Source organism: Chlorocebus sabaeus, chromosome 10 (assembly GCF_047675955.1).
Source record: "Chlorocebus sabaeus isolate Y175 chromosome 10, mChlSab1.0.hap1, whole genome shotgun sequence".
Classification (NCBI taxonomy): domain Eukaryota; kingdom Metazoa; phylum Chordata; class Mammalia; order Primates; family Cercopithecidae; genus Chlorocebus; species Chlorocebus sabaeus.
In genome coordinates this window covers 78,590,597-78,616,023 of record NC_132913.1, presented here as the reverse complement: position 1 = coordinate 78,616,023, position 25,427 = coordinate 78,590,597, and the positions used below count along the sequence as shown (strand labels likewise).

General features: G+C 40.4%; 1 protein-coding gene across 5 annotated transcripts in view; it reads right to left on the bottom strand.

Moving 5' to 3' along the window:
• MYO1B (myosin IB) overlaps positions 1–25,427 on the bottom strand; it is a 178,389-nt gene that overhangs the window by 128,457 nt on the left and 24,505 nt on the right. For all 5 annotated transcript variants that reach the window (XM_007965683.3, XM_038000623.2, XM_007965686.3 and 2 more), the window contains exon 2: positions 18,149–18,292. In XM_007965683.3, the coding sequence (XP_007963874.1) occupies positions 18,149–18,283 (135 nt within the window). In that variant the 5' untranslated portion in view covers positions 18,284–18,292. The remainder of the gene's footprint in view (positions 1–18,148; positions 18,293–25,427) is intronic.

Below are 25,427 nucleotides of genomic sequence, written 5' to 3'. Positions count from 1 at the left end.
GGTTTTCTGGTTGTCCTCACACTGCAACCCACTTGGGAGATGGGAGATGTCTCCCAAGGACAATGTCACAAGCAAACATCAGAAAGGAGGTGCCTGACACTGAATACTTGTCTGAATAGCTTCCAGCTAATACGTTAGAATTAGTAGCCTTGGTAAATATGAAAATACAGCCACTGGTTATTTCTTTAACATCTGTTGGTTAAAAAATCAGTCTTCTTTAAGTAGAAAGTACTATTTGAATCCTTCTCCCTTTTTAGGTAATTTCTTGAATATAATAGTTTCTAAAATACATTGATTTGCTATTAGCAGAGAAACCACTTACTGAGTTGCTCTTTAAAACCAAACTTCACAGTGGCTAAATTCTTGATGAAAATCTTCCTCTGTGGCATTCTTGCATAGAGAACAAACTCTCTTGCCTCAAATTCAAAATCAAAAACCATAGTAATAAGTTTTAAGTTTCTCTTTGTTCCGTGTGACTGTTATACATACTGAATTACGTGTGTTTGTTTTCCCCCAGCTGCATCTCCATCACCTAGAACAGTGTCTGGTCCACCATGATGTAAAATAAATATTTGCTAACTAAATGACCGAATCACATGGGGTATGTTCATCACTAATTGGAGGGTACAAGCCACTGAAACACATATAATTACTCCTGCATTGAAATATAACACCAAATATACTATACTCAGTGCTTAGTATTTTAATCAGCCTGTATGCCATGTGTTACATCAGAGGTGTTTGAACCACAGCAATCCCATCTTGAATAGGGGCTGGGTAAAATAAGGCTGGGACCTACTGAGCTGCATTCCCAGATGACTATGCATTCTAAGTCACAGGATGAAGGAGGAGGTCAGCATGAGATACAGGTCATAAAGACGATGCTGATAAAACAGGTTGCAGTAAAAAAATCAGCTCAAACCCACCAAAACCAAGATGGTGATGAGAACGACCTCTGGTAGTCCTCAGTGCTACACTCCCACCAGTGCCATGACAGTTTGCAAATGCCATGGCAACGTCAGGAAGGTACCCTATATGATCTGAAAAGGGGAGGCATGAATAATCCACCTCTTGTTGAGCATATAATCAAGAAATAACCATAAAAATGAGTCTGCATATGGAGCAGCCATTCTTTATTCCTTTACTTTTTAAATAAACTTGCTTTCACTTTACTGTATGAACTCACCTCAAATTCTTTCTTGCATGAGATCCAAGAACCCTCTCTTGCGGTCTGGATTGGGACTCCTTTCCAGTAACATTGCCATTGAACAAATCCCTAACTGTCGTTTGACTCTGGTAGACTGTAAAAACAGCCAGAACAATGCTTTCCATCCCTGCATGCACTTCCCATTTGAAATGTGACTTTGTTACTTTAAAGATAGTTTATTTCTCCACTCCTTGAATTTGAATTTGTCCCTGTGACTTGATTTAACCAAAGGGACGTTAGCAAATGAGACACAAGTAGAGGCCTGAGAAACATTTGTGTATTAGGATGTGTCTCCTTTTTTATGACTGTGGCTGGAAGCCATGATGTGAATGAGCTTCAGCTAGCCTGTCAGAGAGGTCCCGTGGAGAGCTAAGGTATCCTGACCCACAGACTGCTAACTATTAGACATGAGTGAGGCCATCTTAAACCATCCAGCCCCAGTAAGGACACCAGATGCCTAAAGTCACATGAGTGATTCCAGGTGAGATTAGAAGAAAATATACAAAGATAAATTCAGGCTAACTTGCTATCCCAGAGAATCATGAGCAAATAAATGGCTGTTGGTGTAAGCCTTAACTTTCTGAGAGGTAGTTTGCTACATGGCAACAGTAACTGATACACCTATGTAAACCAAAAATAAAATTCTAAGGCCCCCCAACCATCAGAATGGACTTCCTCCTAAGCCAGGGTATTCTAAAATTTAACCTGAAAGATTGGTTCAGGCCATGGATGGGAAGTGGGGGTTGAACATGCCTCAATTATACCTCTCCAGCATTAACATCCACACAGACCTTAAGTCTGATAAGAAACATTTACAATCCATTGTCTCCGAAGTCGGGTACCTGGAGGTTTCATCTGTGTGATAAACTTTGGCCTTCACAACCTCTTATAGCAACCCACACATTCCTTTCTATTGATAACTCTTTTAACCAATTGCCAATTAGAAAAAATTTAAATCTACCTATAACCTGGAGGCCTTCCTGCTTCGAGCTGTTCTACCCTCCTAGGCTGAAGTCTCATGTCTGCCTAAAATGTCCCAATCATCTTGGGCATATGTTCTCAGGATCTCCCAAGGAGGGCTGTGTTATGGGCCATGCTCACTCAAATTTGGCATAGAATAAATCTCTTTAAATATTTTGGAGTTTGACTCTTTTCATCAATACCTACATGACTCAACAAACTAAAAATGGTGTCAAGCAGGACAAATTTTATCCACCTAAATAAGCAAACTCTAAAAGAAACTATGCTTTCTCTCTCCATTCCACTTTATACAGTTCTGATATCCTCTTTATCCTCTAACCTTGAACTCCTAACAGGTTCGTCCTACATATGACCTTTCTGTTTATGGATTTCTTCCTTGAAGTTCTATGTGCATTAACCAAAGGTTTAAATATTCCTACACGGCCCAGTAGAATAACTCAAATGTTCACAGTCACAACTCTCCTTCCTCTGAGACGCAGAAAGACATTCCTGATAGCAGCTGATTGCTGGGTGGGGTTTAAAATTCGACTCTAGTTTTAGGTAGCTACCAATTCTACGTTCAGGTGACTACAGCACCAGATTAAATCTCCTTTTCACGGATCAGAACGATAGTGACCAGACAGTTCATTTTTACATCAATTAACATTTGGACTTGTGAATCAGATGCTTGTTTTTTAACAAACAACTGCATACTATTTACAGTTGGTATTTTCTTATTGCATCGCGCTCTAAAGAGGATGGTAAACCAACTCATTATGAAGTAACCAGCCCAGCCATCTCTGGGCTCACCCCTCCACGTTTCTGAACCTCAGCTCCCCTAAGCCCTCAGGTCCACGCCACTACCAACATGACAATGGAAAGCTCCCTCCATGCCACTGCTCAGGGGGCCAGCCTCTGACACCCAGGAAGGGAAAAGAAAGGAAAGAGACATGGGAGGGAAGAGAAGCAAACAAGAATGAAAGAGAAGAAAAAGGGAAAAGGGAGAAGAAAAAAGCTCTACCTTTCTATAATTGGCACATACAGATAGCAAGGCTATACCACTTCTCAAGGGCAGACACTGAATCAAGAATGCACAAACATTCTTAAGTCAAAACCATCTCGACCTTCCTATTTCAAGTATCTCTAGCATTCCAAAACAGATGTCTTATAAATAATCAAATAATACTTGAGTGTTCCTAGCATAATCACCATGAAAACAGAGGTCTTTTCTGGAGGACATTCGATCTAGCCACCTCCACTCTCCAGACCACAGTTCAAAAGCCAAAAGAAAAGCCTTTGAGTAGTCAAAATATAACCTAAAGGCCACGTGTTTTATTCTATAAGAAAGTTCTTTCAGAACTCCAATCCTCAGAGATTCTACTTCAATGATGTAGGGAAGGGCCAGGGGTCAGTACTTTTTTAAAAGAGACCCAACATAAACTAATGTGGAACCAGGGTTGAAAACGAATGTCTGTAGCCCTTCCCTTCCAGACTCACAGGACCAGGTTTTACTCTCAATTGCAATAACCTGCTAGTGCTGCTGCTGGCTCATCTTCTACCTCACCTTCCCCTTTAAATACTCCTATGGAATTAATTCTGAAACAAAAGAAAATTCCTTCTAGCCTCACTCTCATTTTAGCCGTATTTCTAATAAACTTGGCATAGGCTCAATAGATTACAGAAAAACTGCAGCAACATCAGAAAATTGGAAGAGGCAAAAAGGGCCGTACTATAGCTGTGTATATTTGAAATGTTTGATTACAACTCATTATAAGAAATAAAATTTTTGTCACAACCAGGTATGTGTATGTATATTTATGTGCACACACATATACAAGATAAAAACCTCACAAAACCAAAAGTACCCTTTACTGTATGTGATACATTGATATTTTTGTTGGATTCTAATATTTCTTACAAAATTTAAAAAAAAACTGTTGGCCCTAACCCACTAAATGATTTTCATGAGCAATTAATGATATGAAACTTGCAGTTTAAAAACCTGTGCTACACAGCACTCCTTAACCTTTCTTTAGTTGTTGATTCCCTTTGAGATACCAATAGAAGCAATGACTTTTCTCTTTGGAAAAACATACATGCACATCAAAGTCTGCATACATGTGATATACCAGGTTAAGACTCCCTCTGCAAGCAGAGAAACAATGGCCACTAATAGAAAAGGTAGAGTAGGGAGGGACAAAGAAAGAAGAAAATAAGTGAAGTGATGAAGATAATTCAAAAGTATAAAAATATTTGTAGTAAGACCCAACAGCCCCATGGCTTAGCTGGCCCTGACTGCTTTATTATGGCACTAATTGGGAATGCAGGGTAATACTCAACAGCCAAAATGAGTGTACTCTGTTTTTGATGACAAGGATACATGCAATACACTTTAGAACGATATCTAACCCAAAAGTTAAATATTTTAGCACAGCTTTAATATTCTGTGAGTCTCAATAATGTGTAACATTTCTTCCCAAAGGCAGATAAATGAAACATTAGCACACATACACAGAACAGTCAGAATATTTCCAAGTCTGTATATAAAACTTTTTTAAAAAGTCAGAATAGTTTTCATATCTCTTCTATCATAATTCTTCCCAGAGTAAGATAGAGATCTTTAGAAGCCCTAAATCCTGAAAGTTTACATTTCAGTTTCTCATATATTAAAATTTATAATTAACCATAAAATACATGTAAGAAAATCTCATAATGACCTATTTTTGCCATCGTGTACTTTGATGCTTTTTTTGAAATATCGAATTCTCCCAAAACCTATTTTTAAACCTTCTGTTTGCTGGGCTCTAACTAGGCATCCAATCTGTCTACCTACTTGCTTCCTTATTTTCTTCAAGATGAATTTCAGTTATTTGTTTACATGTCTCTGGAGTTCCTTAAAAACTCATCCTCAACCTATTGAACAGCTGGCACAGAATATACACTTACACACCTTTCTACTAAACTACTCCCAAATCCCCAAGAGATAGATACAAATTCTCTATCTTAATGTCCATAACAAAGGAGCACAAAGAAGTTAAGTGATACCACCACATTAGCTAGCAGAAGTGAAATCAAGACAAGGAGACAAGAATCTGTTCTGTTTTCATAAGAGCATACAATCCATGCCGTCTGTCAGGCCTGGGAAGCTTTGGTAAAAAGCACACAAGAAGAATGGAGGAAACTTGCATTGCACAATGCCATACAAAGCATCATCAACCTTTGTGTAATAAAGCACTCCTCTGTTAGGCAAAAGCCTCCCATTTTACCACCTAAGAAATCCTTCTACCACCAGAAATAAACAAAACAGGAATGGAAAAGATCTTCTAGTTACAGGGAAAATGTTTGATCTCACCAGAAAAGGTTCAATCATAATCATTCTTTAGCTTCAGAGAAATAAATCAGGAACGTGGCGATGTAAAGGCAACATTTATTTAAATATCTTAATATGAATTAGTCTAAAATAACATCAAAGAAATATTAAAGAAGGTACAGGAATCTTCTGCATCTCCAAGAGTCTCCAAGTCATGTTACTTTTGCCTCTAAAGCATTGGGCTGGCGCAAAAGTAATTGCAGTTTTTGCCATGACTTTCAACGCAAAAATCACAATTGCTTTTGCACCAACCTATAGTTCAAATCCAGGATAGGCCAGGATTCAGGTAAGAATAACCCATCACAAGGCTGCACAATCGCACTGACTGATAGAGTAAGTTTAGGCTACAAACCATTTTACACGCAAGCAACACATTTATTAAGGGTTAACTTTATGCAAAACATCATATTGGGCGACAGGAAAGATATTGAAGTTCCCACTGTCTGTGTGCCTGGGGAGTTTATAATATAGCTTAGGAAGTCAGTCTTTTAGATAGAAAAACATAAAATTTAAGAGTTAACTATTCTAGACATTAAAACAGATGAAACAGGATGTGACTCCTGGTTAAATGAGCCGTTAGTCTGATTATCTTACTGTCTAATGAGCGCTCCAGGGTTAGATAAAGAAAGGTCACTACGAACTGCAGAGGTCCAAGAAAGCTCCAGAGAAGACAGAGAACTTGAGTAGTCTAAAAGGATGGGCATGATTTGGGCAAAGTAAAGTTCCCCCAAAGACTGACATAAGATGTTAGGTTTCAGGTGATAGCTGAAGGCCACCCAGCCACCACCTTTCTTTCTTCTTCTTCTTTTTTAAGCTAAGCTATCTTCTTCAATATATATATATTTTTAAGTATAATTTGCCAGGGACTCAAACAGATATTTGCACACCCATGTCTATAGCAGCATTATTCACCATACCCAAGAGGGGGAAGTAACCCAAGTGTCCAGCAACAGATGAATAGATAAAGAAAATGTAGATACATACAATGGAACATTGTTCAGCCTTAAAAAGGAAGGGAAGTCTGACACGTGCTACAATACAGATTAAAACACGGGAGAGGCACAAAGGCCTACCCAAACACATACCAAAGACAGAGAATGGAACAGTTTCCCTAAAACAAAGACATTCCCTGAGTAATCACGAATGAAATAAAAAATTCTTACTAAAGACAAGCCAGGAAAAAAAAAAAAAAGACTGTAGAGGGCTTTGAACTTCACACAAGGATTCTGAGCTTGAGTCCAAAAGCAGTTTTGAAGTGAAAAGTCAGTGGGGGTGAGGGGCTTAGATGACGAAACTGATGGGATTTTGAACCCAGATCATTCTGACCTAAGTATGGTATTTAAGCTCTTTACTCAGATTCCACCTTGGTCATATCATAATAATAATTCTTCAATGTATTTGAAATATTGTGTAAGCCTTGGCTCCATATTAGCTGGCAAAATTCTTCAGTTTTGTGTGAACGTGGGCATATTATTTAACTTTTCCATGTCCCCAGTTTCCTCATCTCTTTTTTTTTTTTTTTTTTTTTTTTGGAGACAGAGTTTCACTCTTATTGCCAAGGCTTGAGCGCAACGGTGCGATCTCGGCTCACTGCAACCTCTGCCTCCCTGGTTCGAGCAATTCTCCTGCCTCAGCCACCCGAGTAGGTGGGATTACAGGTGCCCGCCACCATGCCCAGTTAATTTTTTTGTATTTTCAGTAGAAAGGGGGTTTCACCATGTTGGCCAGGCTAGTCTTGAACTCCTGACCTCAGGTGATCCGCCTGCCTCGGCCTCTCAGATTGCTGGGATTGCAGGCGTGAGCCACCACACCTGGCCTGAGTTTCCTCATCTTTACAAGAAGCAGCATTCTAGCTACTGCCTCATCTAATTCTGAGGATTAAATGAGGTTGTGTGTCAAAACACCAAACACAGCACCTGATACACAGCAAGCATTCCATAAATATTACCTATTATAATTATATAAATTTAGCTGGGCTCTACTGGAATCCATTGGCTACTGTAAAGAGCCAAATCAGGACTTGAAAGTCTATATAAAATGTTAATATCATGGCTAAATTCATCAATGAGTCCTACCATACCAGCATCTTGAAAAATTTTATAAAATGGTCTGTTTTGTTTTGTTTTGTTTTGTGTTTTGAGACAGGATCTAGCTCTGTCACCCAGGTAGGAGTGCAGTGATGTGATCCTGGCTCAGTGCAGCCCCGATTCCCAGGCTCAAGCCATCCTCCCACCTCAGCCTCCTGAATACCTGGGAACACAGGTACACGCCACCATTCCTGGCTAAGTTTTGTATTTTTGGTAGAGACGGGGTTTCATCACGTTGCCCAGGCTGGTCTCGAACTCCTCGACTAAAGTAATTGGCCCGCTTCAGACTCACAAAGTGCTGGGATTACAGGCGTTTGCCACAGCGCCCAACCCAAAATGGTCTTTGTATACAGGAAATTGATGAGTTTTCAGATAAGCACATAAGGCATGTCTTAATAGAACTAATATTAAAAGTCTAAGATACTAAGAAAATGACTATACAAGACAAACCAGTGGGAATCCTCAAAAATGACAACATGCTATTCACTCCAATATGAGGAATCTACTTCCTCCTTGGGTCTCAGACCCTGGGAATTTGATCACAAGACATTAAGATGTCATGTGCCATGGTGTTTTTAATTAGACATCTGTAAGATTTCCCAAATTTACTTGCAGATGGCTTCGGTCTTTTTTTTTTTTTTTAAAGACACAATATGGTCTAGAAAACACTTTGGTTGTTTTTTAGACATAGTTCAAAACTGTGCAAAATGCCTAAGTAAAAATTACAAGTATAAGGTGAATAACAGACTTAGGTGTCTAGCTGGGCCTTATATTTTTTTAAAAAATGTAATTCAGTGTGTGCATCTCATGTGTCCAGCCTCAGAAACATATTTGTGATGCATATGCAATAGATATATAAAATGGATGCTAATAGCCTAATTTTACAGGGGGAAAGAACTGGAAACATTAGAAGGTTTTAAATAACTTGCCCCAGGTTTCTAAATCAGTGGCAGAAGCAAAGTTTCATCCCAAAGCTCTGCATCAAAGACTATGACAACAGGACAGGGAACAGTGCCTTGGTCAGGCTCTTTTAGCTGCTTGGCATCTAGGTCCATTTCCTGTGTTAATGAACTCACGTAGGAACCCCTGACAACTATTCCAAGCTATAACAAACCTGGGACCTGAGGGTGATTATGGGTCCAGGAGAGCTCTATGAACCAACATAACCCAAGTTTGTGAAGATTTCCTCTCCAGTTCTGGCATCAACGAGCCTCGCCCCTGCCCATGTCTCTGCTTCCCCGCTTGTTTCTTTCATGCCTGCTGCGAGCTGCTTCTCTCACTTTCTACTCAATCAGCTGTCCACTTCAAAGCCTCTTATTCATAGGTTCTGTTTTGCCTGTGGCCTATCATGTCCTCCTCTCGACTTCGTCACCCCCAGCATCTGGATCCCATTGATTTTTTTTTTTTTTTTCAGTATTTCTCAATTCAAAGTTTGAGGAAAGAGTCCAGCCTTGCTCATCTTTTTATCTAAGTTGTGCCTTAAATCACTGGCCTTGGGTCAGGAACTCATTCAGAGGCCAGGACGTCCCACAAACTGTGGCTGCTGACGGTGGCCGCAAGTTTGTCAGGCACAGTCTCTGCTGCCTAGTCCAAGACGTGCCTACACTACCATCATATTATACTCTTGTTCCTGGGCTGCAGCCAGTCATTTCAGACTATGAATTAAAGAACTATATATGAGTTCAATGCCACGCTGAAATACTGGCTAAAAATATCACCTCAGGCAGTCTTTATTTTAGAGCAGGATAATACAATACTGCCATATCTTCGTTGAGACAAACTGTGTCACGAGACAAGTATTTTCCAAATATATACCATTCTCCAGACTTTATAAAACTCTCTTAACTAAGATACAGCATGGTCCTGTGGCCCTGTGTTAAACGGATAATACTTGCAATACATCTTTAAAATAATATTTCTATGGTTAATTGAAAGTAGTAATGTAACAAAAATGAAATCTGCTATGAAACACAGGAACTACTATGAAAGGAATACAGAAAGAGGGAAACAAGTAGGCAGGGAAGGGGAGAAGAGAAAGAATCTAACTAATAAAAATATCAGGGTCTTGGCTAGGCTTGGTGGCTCACGCCTACAATCCCAGCACTTTGGGAGGCCGAGGCTGGCGGATCACTTGAGGCCAGGAGTTCAAGACCAGGCTGGCCAAAATGGTGAAACACTGTTTGTACTAGAAGTACAAAAAAATTAACTGGGTGTGGTGGCATGTGCCTGTAATCCCAGCTACTCAGGAGGCTGAGGCAGAAGAATCGTTTGAACCCAGGAGGCAGAGGTTGTAATGAGCCAAGCGGAGGTTGTAATGAGCCAAGATGGTGCCACTGCACTCCACCCTGGGGGACACAGCAAGACTCTGTCTCAAAAAAAAAAAAGAATACATCAATGTCTGAAACCCTGAAAAAAAGTGATTCTGATTTCCAAGTTTTTCAGACAGTCGGGGCACCTACCATGCACTCCACTTCCATCACATGATAGGCACTGGGCTAAGATGTCCCTTAATCCCTACCACAACTCAACAAGATAAGTACCACGATGACCATTTATGGGTGAGAGAACCTCTATTTCTTACAGTGGTCACAGTGACTGTAAGTCACCAAGGTTCAAACAGGTCTGTCAGCCAAAAACTCACACCTTTCCCAGTATGCCATGTCATTTCACCCTCCACTCCTTCCAAAGCAGAATTTGAACAACAAAAAAGCCTCTCTTTAGAAATTAGAATTATTAAAATTTTTCTGCACTATGGATATACAACAGACACAGATGCATGTGTAGAGGGGACAGTTGAACTGGCCACAGAATTAACTGGCCATGTGTCCTCTCTGCTGAACTGCTTCCTCTTCCTCCTCTCTCTTGTACTCATAAAGGCGAAGGACCATGTGCAGCTGTCAGTTACTTGCCATCCTGTGAACATGATGAAATATAATCTCCTCCCAGTATCTTCTCCCACCCTCCACAGTGGGGAAAAATCATTGTCACGGCTGCTATCACTTTTCCTTTGACTTGAGAGCACCATGTAATGATCACCTTTGACTTTAGAAATGAATGTCCTTGCTCCATGTCACGCTGGTTCATGTCACTGCACTGTCGAGCAGCTCAACACATGGCAGGAATACTGATTATCATTTCAATTATTTGTCCAGGTCATTTTCAGATTGCCTCGTTCCAAACCTACACATTATTCAATATCATACCCAATTATTTTGAAAATTGAAAGGGCTTCTGTATCAGTAGTATCCTTTGATGCTCACAGCAACCATGGAAAGTTAGCAGGGCTATCATTAAGAGCATGGACTCTGCAGCTGGACTTCCTGGGTGTGAATTTCAGCTCCATCACCTACTCACTATGTGACCTTGGACAGTTACTTAGCCTTTATGAGCCTCAGTTTCCTCATATGTAAAATGAAGATAATTTAAAAACCTATAGTACATAGGACTCTAGTGAAAATTAAATAATATATGTAAAGTGCTTAGAACAGCAGCTGGTATCAATAAGGAAATCAAAAATGTCCTTTGTTATCATTTATCATTTTACCCACCAATAAGAAAACAGTCTCCAAGGAGTTACCTTGTCCCAGGTCTCACTAAGTGGCAGGGCCAGGACTAGACATCAAGTTTTTGCTTCTTAGTGCCACCATACTGTTTCCAAAAGATCTGACGTCAGGTTTTAATTTCTTACAAATCAAACCTTAGGTTTAGCTTCAACCAGAATATTTAAGTTAATGCATTGTAAGTATTATACAAATATTTCAAGTCCTATACAGTGCCTCCACGATGAAAAAACTCTCTAAGTTTGGTAAAAAACAAATATGTGTCAACTTTGAAAATTCTAAGAGGACCATTGGACCCAGCCATCCCATTACTGAGTATATACCCAAAGGATTATAAATCATGCTGCTATAAAGACACATGCACACATATGTTTATTGAGGAACTATTCACAATAGCAAAGACTTGGAATCAACTCAAATGTCCATCAATGACAGACTGGATTAAGAAAATGTGACACATATACACCATGGAATACTATGCAGCCATAAAAAAAGGATGAGTTCATGTCCTTTGTAGGGACATGGATGAAGCTGGAAACCATCATTCTCAGCAAACTATCGTAAGAACAGAAAACCAAACACCGCATGTTCTCACTCATAGGTGGGAACTGAACAATGAGATCACTTGGACACAGGAAGGGGAACATCACACACCAGGGCCTGTTGTGGTGGGGGGGAGGGACAGCATTAGGAGATATACCTAATGTAAATGATGAGTTAATGGGTGCAGCATGCCAACATGGCACATGTATACATGTGTAACAAACCTGCAGGTTGTACACATGTACCCTAGAACATAAAGTACAATTAAAAAAAAAAAAGAAGAAAATTCTAAGAGGAAGAAATTTTCCAATCACCAAAGGTTGTAGGAAAGTTTGCATGAGTTAAAGCTGGCAAGTTATTAGCAAAAATGACTGTCCAAGAGATAGACTGTGCTCAGAAATTAGACACATTTCCCTTCACCCTCATGATTTGCTGTTTTTCAACAGCTTTATCTAGGCTTCTAAAGCTGTGCCTCCATTTCCAACACCAAAGCTACGCTCTGGAAGGCACACACAATTTGTTCTCAATGTTTACCTTAATGGTCTACCCTGGCAGCGATAAGAGTAAGCTGAGCACTACCGATGGTAAACCACTCACATACAACCAAGTCTAGGCATTCCACGTTAACAGGGCTGGGATCCCTTCTCCTTCCTTCCCTACCTCATCCAGGTGGGATTAAAGGTGGCATTAAAGATTGCTCTTGTTCCACGTAAACTCTGTTGGGTCTGGATTACCTGGGTAAAGGTCTGCCCGTCTAGATAAAAGAGAACCTCCTCCTACTTCCAACTCTAGAACAAGAAAATTAGTTTTTAATCACCCAACATAATCTTGAAGATTACACATCATTCTATTAATTACTGTTCACTCTGGGAATGGGCCTGTGGTACTGAAGGAAGAAAACTACATTTTTATGACATGCCTGGCTGTACTATTTGACACTTTTTTTTTCCAAAAGCATTTGTTATTTTGTAATTTAAAAAACCTTTAAAGGAAAATGTTATAAGGAATAAAACTTGTAGAACAGGGCTGAGCAGCAGGAATAACACTCAGGTGGTTGTCTGAACTCCAGTCCTGCTCTCCGCCAACACCACCATGAGCCTGCAAAAGGTTCAAGCCTCAGATAAGATTGCAGCCCTGCTGAAACTTTGACTACAGCTGGGAAAATCCTGAATAGAGGACTCAGCTAAGCTAGACCCCAACTCCTGACCCCGGGAATAGCAAGATAATATACGTATGTTATTCTAAGTTGGTAAGTCTGCACACTTTGTTTTGTAGCAAGAGAAAACTACTACTCCATCTATGCCAGATTCCCGGGAATAGAGATTATACCCATGAGGTGGAATTTTCATGTGTATAAATGAAAAGTGGGTTTGAAATTTCAAATAAATGTGTTAATCTGTATTGTTTGCATTAACTTTACAATATTTTAAATCAAATATATGGCACTTATATCTTGAGTATCTTTCATAAAAGTATCTAATCTCATCCTTCTGGGAATCCTAATTCTATTATTAACTTCTAAAACTTAAGACAACTTTTCCTATACTTTTAAAGTAGTCACTCTTAAACTACAATTAGTTTAACACAAGATCCAAAAATAGACTACCTCAGGTCCCTATATCTAATGATTCCCCAACCTTGCAATTCAGATAGAAAACAAACTAAATTTACAGGTCAGCACCAAATATACTTCTTGTCAGAGAACAGACACCTTGGTTCTCTGGTTTCCAAATTTGTACTGGGCCTTGTTCTTGCCTAAATTATAGCTTTCCTGTTCCTGAATAGAACCACAGTCCTGACCAGTCACCCTAAAAACAGAACATGTCTGGCCGGATCTCAGCTCTGCCATCTCCTACATCACAATAAAAGTCCACATGAAATCCTGCTACCATCCATCTGGCCTGGGGGCAGGGGAGCGGAGGCCGGAAGAAGGTCTGACAAAGGACAGAAAGCAAACAGAAAAGCAGTGCTCAGGAACGTCACGACCAGCATTTCCCAGCCACTGACCCCACAGAGCCTGCCAGACCAAATGGCACGTCCTGCTGCTGGGCCCAGCTTGAACCACACTCCACCAAGATGAAGGAATAAAAAGCAACTAGAGTCTCTGACCCTGTGTGCTGCACCATCACTTCAGCATTTCCCCCATCTCATCTCACCTGATCCTCCTCCATCTCCAACTGAATAGCCCAAAGCCCTAACTGCGAAGACAGCGTCACTATCTGCCACTGTCCCAGATTTAGAGACTCAACCAGGCCACAAATGGCTATGAACCAATCCAGTGCGATTTAAGCAAGTGTGTCAACCCACCTCAAAGTGAAGAACAGATATTTCTGGAGCATGCAACTTACTCAAAGAAGGGTTACAAGGGGTATATTAGTTCAAAACAACCCATCTGCACTAGAGAACAGAATAAAGCTTTGAATTACATTTGAAAGTAAAGATTTCAGCAAAATTTCCCTAAAGCAGACAGACTTCAACCAGGCTCTAGAGTCCCTGGGGGAAGCTGTTTACTCTTCTCTGCCATTAGAAGTTTACCAGTAGAAAAGTCTGAGAAGCAAGCCATTGGGTGCACTTGAAACCTAGAACTCAAGTGACCAACGCTTCCCATGGACACATCCTTTAACATGACAGCAACATCAAAAAAGCTACTTCATTACAGAATTCCCTACCAAACCGGTGAGTAGTTAGTGAGCGGGCTCCTCAGCATCCATTGCCCCTTTTCTCTTCTTAGTGTGTGTCTAGATACATTTGGATGGGAACCCACTCCCTCACATACAGCCTATCTACTTTGGAAAAACCTGGTTCAACTCCAATCTTAAACACCATTTTCTTAAGTCGCTCAGGTCATGCCATTGCCAGGCCACAGTCAATGGTTTGAGGAGGGAGTGTGACTCCGGCAGCTTAACCAGGGTAAATCTCAGGACTCTGACTTGGAATGCCAGAAGAGAAGCACTGCCTCTTCTAGCCAGCACCGTGCGGGAATGCAAAGCCTGGAACGCTGCAGCTGGTTGCTACTATGAAGCCTCAGAAGGAAGAAACAGTCAAGGAAGGCAAAGCAGACAGTAAGTCACAAAGTCCTTAGTGATACCAATGAGTCACTAAATCAAACCAATTCTGAAAGCAAAATGACTTCTGGACTTTCAGAATAGATATGGGTGTGATGGCCACTTGCATCACTAAATCAAACCAATTCTGAAAGCAAAATGACTTCTAGACTTTCAGGTGAATAGATATGGGTGTGATGGCCACTTGCAAAAAGCACATTCTAACACAACCTGACATTTCCGACTAACTCCAGAATGCCTCGTTCTACCCAGAGCTTCAGGTTTATTACGACAGGATGACAATAGTCTGCTTCCAGGGTCAGCTGCTGCAGATCCAGAGGATCACTAGGGGTTGTGGATGTTTTAGAGAGTCGATAACTCATTCCCAGGGGCAAAGCAATCCCTCATGAGAGCTCTGGGAAGGTACAGACTATTTTTCATTTCTAGATATGTTGGGGGAGGGAGGGGAAGAGGAGATGGATGGCAGGATGTTAGAACTGAACCCCCCGATTTAGAGCTGGTTCACATAGGAGATTGCTGGGGCTATGGGTGTACCCAGAGTTCAAAAGTCTGGGGCAAGGGTCTTTCTGTTCACTGGCCCCCTTATTAGACATAGCTATGAACATACAACACTGTTCAATATGCTCACATGATGGATTATCCCTAGACAGTCACCCACTTTTATAACATAAAATGAAGCTATAAGACCATAAAAGATTTTTTTTTTTTTTAAACTGCATCTTCATTTTCTTGGAAAGAACTGAAAACCAGAGAGAAGTACAAGAGAGTAAAATGTTACATGTCATATTAACTTAGCCTTGGGCACCAAGCTAGACAATTTTGCAGCAACCCATGAACAAAAGCAAAGCAGGAGTATTATCAGAATAAGAGCCAGAAAGAGATTTCCCCAGGGAAGGATACATGGCATGTGGGGCTGGACAGCGTGGTAATCAAATTTATCATGCAGCTTTTTTTTTAATTACAAAAGCAATATATGCTTGACTTAAGTCCTACAATACAGAGGTCTAAAAGAATAACCTTCCCTGTCCCCATGCCCTATCCCAACCCACCCCACTATGGTACCCAAAGGTAACACGCCTGTCTCTCTGTACATACAAATACATACAAACATATGTATATATTCATAAACCCCCACACACACCTTTTACAAAAGGATCATACTATACACATTTCAAAGGCACACATCTCATAGAAACAGTAGCCCTGAATTATCATAAAAAACATTAATTGATATGACTATCTGGAAGCGGAAATCAATTTTCTGCTTTTGTTTTATAACCAGAAAGGGCGTTTAGAAAATAAAATTACATAGAGCTGAAATCCAGACATTTCGTCTGCTAAAGACTCATGAATGTTAACACTTGGCATTCTGTTAAAAAGGTGATTGTTTTATTTTTAGTGGCCACAACAAATCAGGTATTTGAATGCACGTAATGTTCTACTCTCCATTTAAAAGTGAATTGTGCTTCTCAGAGCCAAAAAGAAAAATGATCGGTAACATTAGTTACAATATAATTGATTCTGCCTATCTCCATCTCAAAGACCAATGTTTAAAGTCTGTCTTTTATTTGATATCAGACCACACTTTCAATTAAAGCTGCAGAACCCCCAGCTTTCCCACCTGAAAGCAGAACTGCTACACTTGGAGGGAAGGTGACACCAGGCGGCACTGCCAAGCCAAACAATGCCATCCCCTGCTTTGCAGCAGCGTTTTGTACCTTTTCCATTTGGATCAGCACTTTAAATAATCGCATCTCTGAACTGTAAACACACTTCAGTTTAGTATCCAGTTATCAAATTAAGACTCCAAAAGCAGTATTCACATGCCTCATATTACCATCAACCTTCCCCCACCTCCACCAATACAAATTGAGAAGAATGAAAAGGTCAATTCCTAGATGACGACTACTCTCTCATAAATAACTTAGTCAAAATCATCCTTGAAACATGGTTGGTGCTGTGGTCTCAATGTTTCCATCTCCCTAAAGTTTATATACTGAAAGCTAGTCACCAATGTCATGTTCTAGGAGGTGGGGCTTTGAGAGGTGACTAGGTCATAAGGAAGAGCTCTCGTGAATGGGATTAGTGCCCTCGTGAAGGAGTATTCCTCTTCCGACACGTGAGGACACAGTGTGAAAGCACCATCTATGAACCGGAAAGCAGACCCTCACCAGACATTGAATGTGCCAGCCCCTTCATCGTGGACTTCCCAGACTCTAGAACTGTTGAGAAACACATTTCTGTTGTTTATAAGCCACCTAGCTTACAGTATTTTGGTATCGCAGCTCCAACAGATGAAGAGAGTTGGCTATCTAGAAAAGAGAGCTATCTATGATATAAAATAATATAGCTGATAATTTGCATATAATTTTACAAAACATATTAGTTCCACAAAAGTTATAACTGATCCTACTTGTATCACTGTATATTATCTCTTTTATTTATTTATACTTCCTCCCTAGAATGACAGACAGAAAAATATTAAGCATGCCCAATAATCCAGTTCTTCTCCATGCACAGATGCACATTTTAAAAAGGAGGAAAGGAACTCAGGAAGTGAGGCAGAGTCCACTAAAACTCCTCCCATCCAATACATTCTGTTTCCTTCTCAGCTGCAGGTGCAGAGAATCAATGCCTCACTTCTTTGGTTAATTAACAGTACACCTTTACTTCTACAGATGCTTTATGCAAACTCCAGAAAAGCTGCAAATAAATGTATTTTTTATTCATGTTTTAAAAATATTTAGAGAACCTGACCCTGTGAAATCCTTTATAAAGACTTTTTAGAACAGGAAATTTTCTCCTATTATTGCATATACATATTTATGCTTCTGTTTTTGTATATGGCAATAGACTTTTGTATGGCAGGACATGACTACAGCCAAATCTTCAGGGACCAAGCACATATTATTATCTGATAATCTGCTCCTGTCCCTACTAACTACAGATGTCGAGAAAGTTTATGTCTTTTTTGACAGTTTACTGTCTTGCATTTCAATGAGTAGCTTCTCCCTGATTAGACTTTGTTAATCTTATGAAGGTATCCAAGAAGATGCCTATGGATTTCAAAATTCCTTCTAAATTCCTCAGAGGGCAGTATTCTACTTGCTTTAGAATGCCCCCAACATCCACTACAATAGTTGCACACAGTTGATCATAGAAAGCAGACTGACTTGTCTAATCCACATTACTCATGTGCCAAATCAGAAAAAACTCAACTCTTTATGAGGGTATAAGCAAATATCGCTGGACTCAAACAGAGAGAAAAAAGAAAGAAGAGTCTGAGGAAGAAAAGACAGCTCTCTGGCACAAAATACAAAGTCTAAACACTACAGATGACCTTCATGTGTACTTACGTATATTTCACTGTGGTCAAAACGCTTCTTGAGGTTGTTGATGAAGGTCTCCTCATTGAGAGGTTCTAAAAGAACCATATCCCCAACTCCAATCATATTGTCCAGAAGTGATGTTTTCACCTCCATTTTGGCCATGGTCTCCAGCTGTAGGAGAGAGGGAAAGGGGTCAATTTAAATGAGCAAAATAATTTCAAATAGGTTCTTGGCACTACTGCAGAAATCCAACACTGGTAGTTCCAAATGACTCTCACCAGCCTTAAAAAATGTCATAACCTCTCCTACCTATGAACTACTTCAGGAGCCTCTGACTTGGCTGCAGCTGCCCCATTTGCCAACCTGCTGCCACAAATGAACCTCCTTCCCAGTCCATCCTCCCTAGTAAAGTCCACCTACAGAAAAAGCCACTAGAAAGCCATGATCTTCTCCCCAGCAGAGAGTCGCAAAACTCCAGGGGGGGGAAAAAACCAACCCAACTCCACTTTCCCTCACCCCTTGTGTACCAATGTCAGACTATATGAACCTGCTTCCTCGAAGATGATAAAAAATGATGTTGCTAACATTTGTTATCTATTTGCCACATATCAGACACTATACCAAGAACTTTACATTAATTTAACCCTCACAATAACTCTATGAGGTAGGTAGTGTTATTCCCACTTTAACATAAGAAAATTGAAGCTCAGAGATTATGAAACTTGCTATGGTTACTTAAAAATGTTTTGCATTTGATGTGAAAGAACTCAATCACCACGTCTAACAAGGCATCTACGGGAGGAAATTTCATTCCAGACATTCAATACTGACATATAAAGAAAAGAACACAACCCACTTGTAAATCACAGGCTGCCAGTATAACATAACCTGCTAAAAGTGGCCTCCACATTCTTAATTCTCGTTCCAACAGACATGCTACTATAACAGCAGGATCAAATTAACATGCAGGAAACAGACAAGAAATACTACAGTTTCCCTTTGGCTCAATGTGAAAATCTACCAAGCGGAAACAGAGGCACCCTACAGAGGTAGCATTCTACCCTGCTACTAATGTGCATGGTGCCACCCAACAGCAGAATGCTAATCCCCATGGCTTCCAATCTGATCACTATCACGAGTACTAAAAATCTTTCAAATTTCTGAGCATAGGAGTGTGTGGGATATGTGTGTGTGCACACATGTGTCTGTATTACTTTTCCTAATATTACCAGAACTAAATGATAAAACTAAATTCATCTGGGCCTAAGTGTTTCCAATGTAGAAGTCAGTTTTATATAACTTCAGTGTGCTGATACTCAATCACACTTCAGAATACTAATAAATGCTAACATATATGCCTGCCCCTGATAATGAGTGGAAAGGACATTTGATTCTTCCTAGTAAGGAGTCACTCCAGCACATTATGTCTTATAAAGGTTGGTGTCCTTACTGAAATCTCAGCAACTTAAACAAATGTCCTCCAATTCTAGTCTAGAACATCCAGTAGGTCTTGTAGAGGCAACAGAAACTACATTTAGTTGGTCTGGTTTAAAGAGAACTGGGGGGAGAAAAAAAAAAAGAGAACTGGGAAGGGCTAGTAATTAAGAAATTCATTATTACTAATTACTAGCAATTTATATGAACCCACAAACATATCCTTTTTTACTGATCCTATTAAAACAAGTTTTTAGCTACAAAAAGCCGAAAAAAGAGAGACTAAGATGAATTTATGAGAAGTTCTCCCATAAATAACAAAATAAGGAAGTATTTATCATTAAAAAGAAAAATAGAGTAACTTTTTTGTTACTGTATGTTTTTTATAATTTTATGCCAAATACACCTGGAACGAAAAATCCCAGATAAGCCAGGTGTGGTGGCTCACGCCTGCAATCCCAGCACTCTGGGAGGCTGAGGCAGGTGGATCATGAGATCAGGAGTTCAAGACCAGCCTGGCCAAGATGGTGAAACCCCATCTCTACTAAAAGTGCAAAAATTAGTCGGGCATGATGACAGTGCCTGTAATCCCAGCTACTAGGGAGGCTGAGGCAGAGAACTGCTTGAACCCGTAAGGCGGAGCCTGCAGTGAGCCGAGATTGCTCCACTGCAATCCAGCCTGGGCGACAGAGTAAGACTCTGTCTCAAAAAAAAAAAAAAAAAAGAAGAAAAATGAAAGAGAAAGAAAGAGGAAAGAAGGAAGGAAGGAAGGAAGGAAGGAAGGAAGGAAGGAAGGAAGGAAGGAAGGAAGGAAGGAAGGAAGGAAGGAGAAGGGGAAGGGGAGGCGGAGGCGGAAGTGGAAGTGGAAGGAGAAGGGGAAGAGTAGAAAGGAAAGAAAGGAAAGAAAATTAAGAAAGAAAGGAAAGAAAGAAAGGAAGGAAGAAAGGAAGAAAGAAAGAAAAGTCGCAGATATCACTAAAACCCAACAACGTCAGCCCAAAGAATTGCGCTGTGTATTTTGAAGTTGGCCGGGCTCTGTTTCAGAACAAAACTGGTGGGAGTGGGAGGCACGTGGCATGCTATGGAAATGCAGCAGGAGCCACAGAGACGACGGAGCCAGAGCCAGAGTCCACAGAAGGACTTACACAGGGAGAGGACCATTTGTCACAATAAATTTGTCCACAATAAATTAACATTTGAATCAAAGTTCAAGTTCTCAGGCTCATGTAATGCCAAAAGCACTCTAGCTGCCATGCATTACATATAATTTGGCAGATGAGGGAAGAAGGCATAGGGATTAAGGGGGAAGTCAACCTGAGAAGGGTTTCAAAAATAACTACCTCAAACCAGCAATTTAAATTAAGCAAAGAGGAACTCTGCCCTGGGGTGGATTCCTGTATATAGTCTATTTATAGGAACAGCTGCAGAAAGACAACACAGTTTCCCTGCAGGTAACAATAATTAAGCAGCCAATCTTTCTCTGTAATTACCCGCTTCACCATCTTTCCAATGGAAAGATGGTGAAGCGGGTAATTACAAATTTATATCTTTACACCTCATCCCAACTTTCTAATCCAAAGAGGAATAGAGGGCAAAATACATGCTGAGTTATGGGTAACTGGTAAAAAGTGAAGACCTCTGAAAATTGTATTTTGCAAACCAAAATACAATAAAGCAAGCCACACTGAAAAGGTGACACCAAGAGTCACTGAGTCATGCAAACAGTTTTGCTTTGTTTTGCTTATCTTTTTAGCATTTAGGGACGTTGGGAGAAGATCCAGTGACAGCCTACTTCATTCTCAAGGTAAAAACAGGACACTAAGGAAACGGTGTGGGGTCCTTCAATATCTTCCTATGGTGGTTTCTGGTACTGTGACCACCATCTCTAGCCTTGGTTTGGCTCACTTTGACATCTCCATGAAATTAGTTGGTATATTTGCTCCACCAAAAGGATCCATTTGTTTTTTTCTCTGAAGGAGCTATGTGCTTACCACGGGCACAAATTTTAGAATCACTTGCTAACTCCACATTTCCATAAACCATCAGAAGAATTCACATGGGGCTCTAGGGAGAATTAAATGAGAATGTATGTAGAGCACTGGGGACACTTTTTGTTGGACACATACTGTTACAGATCTACCTCCTCCCTTCCAAGAGCCCCCACAGGAATCCATGCTGTTCTGGGGAAACCAATTCTACCCAAGTACCAAAATTGAGCATGTGATCTAAGCTAAGTCAATGAACATATTCTCATCTTCTAGCCACTGTAACTGATTCAAGGCTGGACATGTGAATGAGCTTGAGACCATGGCTTGGAATACTAGGACAAAGGTTCTCTGTCTCTGGATGGCATGACTTGCAAACGTGACACTTGGAACTACGGCAGCCATCTCTACTTTCATGAGGAGGGTTGGTAGGAAGAGGAAGACGACACATGGAGGAGGACAGGGCAAGAAAATTAGCTAGAATTGGCCAGGCGTGGTGGCTCACGCCTATAATCCCAACACTTTGGGAGGCCGAGGCGAGTGGATCATTTGAGGTCAGGAGTTTGAGATCAGCCTGGCCAACATGGTGAAACCCTGTCTCTACTAAAAATACAAAAATTAGCTGGGCGGTAGTGGCGCACCCCTGTAATCCCAGCTACTCAGGAGGAGGCTGAGGCAGGAGACTTGCTTGAACCCGGGAGGTGGAGGTCGCAGTGAGCTGAGATCGCACCACTGCACTCCAGCCTGGGCAACAGAGTGAGACCCTGTCTCAAAAGAAAAAAAGAGAAAGAGAAATTACCTAGAATTATTAGCGCTGGAGCCTTGATGACATCCCAAACTTCTGGATCAAACTGCACTTGAAGCTTGCCCCCATCTCTCAAGTTTTCAGTGATGTAAGCCAATCAGTTCTTTTTATTGTCTAAGCTGTTTGAGTTGGATTTTCTATTATTTGCAACAAAAAGCATTTTACCTACTAAGAGACTGGTACCAGGAAGTGAAACGTTCTAAATAACACACCAAAAAGCAAAAACTGGCTGATCTAAGGCACAGGCTGGAGGGCATGAGGACCTGCTGTCTTGGACTGACAAGATAATCATCTTTGCTATTTAATAGTGAAAGAGTGGACTAAACCATGGTCCATTGTATCTTGAGACTTGGACCTTTGTGCCTGTGGCATTAGAGAATTTGAGAAAAATTCAAGATGCCAGAGTATGGGTTGGCTATTTCTTAAGGATTTATAAGAAAAAGACAAGCTTGTTGTGAAAACTGGGGAGGAAAACATATGGCACTGCTTAGAGGGCTCACTCTGCCTAGAGGTGGGAGACACAGAGATGTAACCTACCCCAAGCACTACCTCTGCCTCTGTGGCCTGAGAAAGAAATAAGCACTCCTGCCACGCAGATGTAGCCCAGGAGCAGTGTCACCTCACTCTACTGCTTCCTAATGCTTCCTACTAGCCCCAGGTGGATTCTACTACTAAGAACTATGGCAAACTGCAAAGCACCAAGGCCAGGAAACAAATTATCAGACCACGTTCTAGTTTCAAAACTTTGGGACTTGGCAGTATGTTCCGTTTGGGTTACTAGCCCAGAAAAGCAGTCTCTCTATCTAAGGGTACCAATTTAGGCCAGCCACAAGCCCACCAACTGGTGCCAGGCAACTCCACAGGCTGTGCCAGTTCTTTTCAGTTGTTTGTTCATCCAAGAACAAAATATATTATTGCAATTGTTCCTTCCCCTATCTACTCTCATCTGAAGAACTTCCAAAACAACTACCTATATTTCAACATGCACTAATTCATTTACTGGTATCTTTTGTAAAGTTAAAACGCCATTTAAAATACTGACAGCAGCATTTCAAAAGTTCCTCAAAATCCAAGAGAATGCAGCATAAACATCCTATAGCATCTGAAAATGGCCATCTGTGACCTACCATGTAAACTTAATGAGTCTACCCAATCACTAACCTTAAATTGCAAGCCACTTACCATATGTCAACATCATCTGCACTTGGGAATGTCAAGACCAACATAGCCCCCCAGACACACAGAGATGGCTACACTAAACAGCACATCCATGTGAGGTGCATGGTAATTCCACTATTCAATATAAAAATGACACTACAAAGGAGTTATTCCAAATTAATAATTAAATAATAACTAAGAGGAGATGGAGGATAAGCTAAAATAAAATGCATCTTATCTCATGGTCCTCCATTGAATTTGAAGCTCTCAGAGTACCACAGATAAGAACAATGTATATGTTGAAACACTTTTATTGTAGAATTTGAAAGAATACTCACAAATCAGAGCTGTGGTTGCAATGATTAATAAGAATATTAAATCACTAACATGGTTTTAAATTTGAAGGAACTTCTTTTTTTTTTTTTAGATTTAAATAGAAAGAGGATCTTACTATGTTACCCAGGCTGGTCTTGAACTCCAGGTTTCAAATGATCCTTCTGCCTTGAACTCCCAAAGTGCTGGGATTGCAGGCATGAGCCACTGCACCCAGCCTAAAGGAACTTTTAAAACAAAGCCAAAAGAGCCATTTGCAGGAAAACTTAGTGAAAGCAGTTATCTATTGCTTTGGTATATGTGAATGAGGACATTTGAAACACATATATTATAACATCATTAGCAGTATAACATCATTAGCAATATACACCAGAGGCAGCACCTACAGGGATTCTTCTTCGCATAGTAACAAGTGTGTTTTATCTGACTCCAGTTCCACGCATTAACCTCCCTGTATAGTGGTCATGTATGCATGACAGCACCTTTTCTAGAAAATCAGCTCTCTGGTGTCAAGAATCACGCCTTATTCAACTTTATTTCCCGAAAGCACAGTGCACAGCCTCTTGCACATGGTAGCCATTCAGTGATACACAAAGGGAAAACAAGTATGCAAATTTCCGATTGACAACTGAGTCATACAGCAATGCACGTCCTCACAGCTGCCATCCTTTGGTTTGGTCACAGCAGACCAGAAGGCAAAACAATGACAGTGACTTCAAGCCACTTTGATCCATTCCTCCAAAAACATATTATCAACAAAGCGCAGGAAACAGAATTGAGCCACTTCGCTCCCAACAAGATCCTAATGCTTTTAAGAATAACATGAAAAACATATTTAGGTAAGAAAATGGAGCCAATGTGGCAAGATTTCATGAACACAGTAACTCTCAGCAAATTCTGATGGCAAAACAAAGGCAAAAGAGGGACCAAGTCTGTAGGATGTGGTTCAGTACCTAATATAATCAGCTAAGGGAGTGAGAAAAACTGGAATTTCCTTCCTAGATCTTTTAAAATAGCACCAAATCTCATCTCTCTGAGACGGGTTAGATTAAATTTCTATTCAATTCAGTTCAACCAGCTTTTACAGTATTGAGGCCTGTTGTGTTGCTGGCACGGTGTGAAGTGTTAAGAACACAGTGAACATCGTGGTACCTCCCCCTCCCTGCATCACCCTCTAGGAACTCACAATCCAATAGAAAAGACAAGAAAATAAGCTACTTATGAAATTTTCAAGAAACTTTTTAATAATTAAAAGTAATACATGTTCACTACACAAAAAAAACTAGAAAACATAGATAAGCAAAAAGACAATAAACCATATTCAACATCCTTATGCTTTGATCTAAATCCTTTTGAATTTATTAGAATCCTTTTGAAAACTGATTTTTACAACCAATGAACTGGCCACCTTCCCTTGTTCTGTAAATTTTGATATGTTGTCTCAAGGTAGGAATGTGACATCTTTCCGCAGGAGCTGAAATTGTAGTGCTGCATCAATCATGCCCCCACCACTTTTAAATTCAGCCAAATTGCATGGCCATCTGCTCCTTTATTCTTACCTTCTCCTTTACCCCAAACTAGCAACCCATAT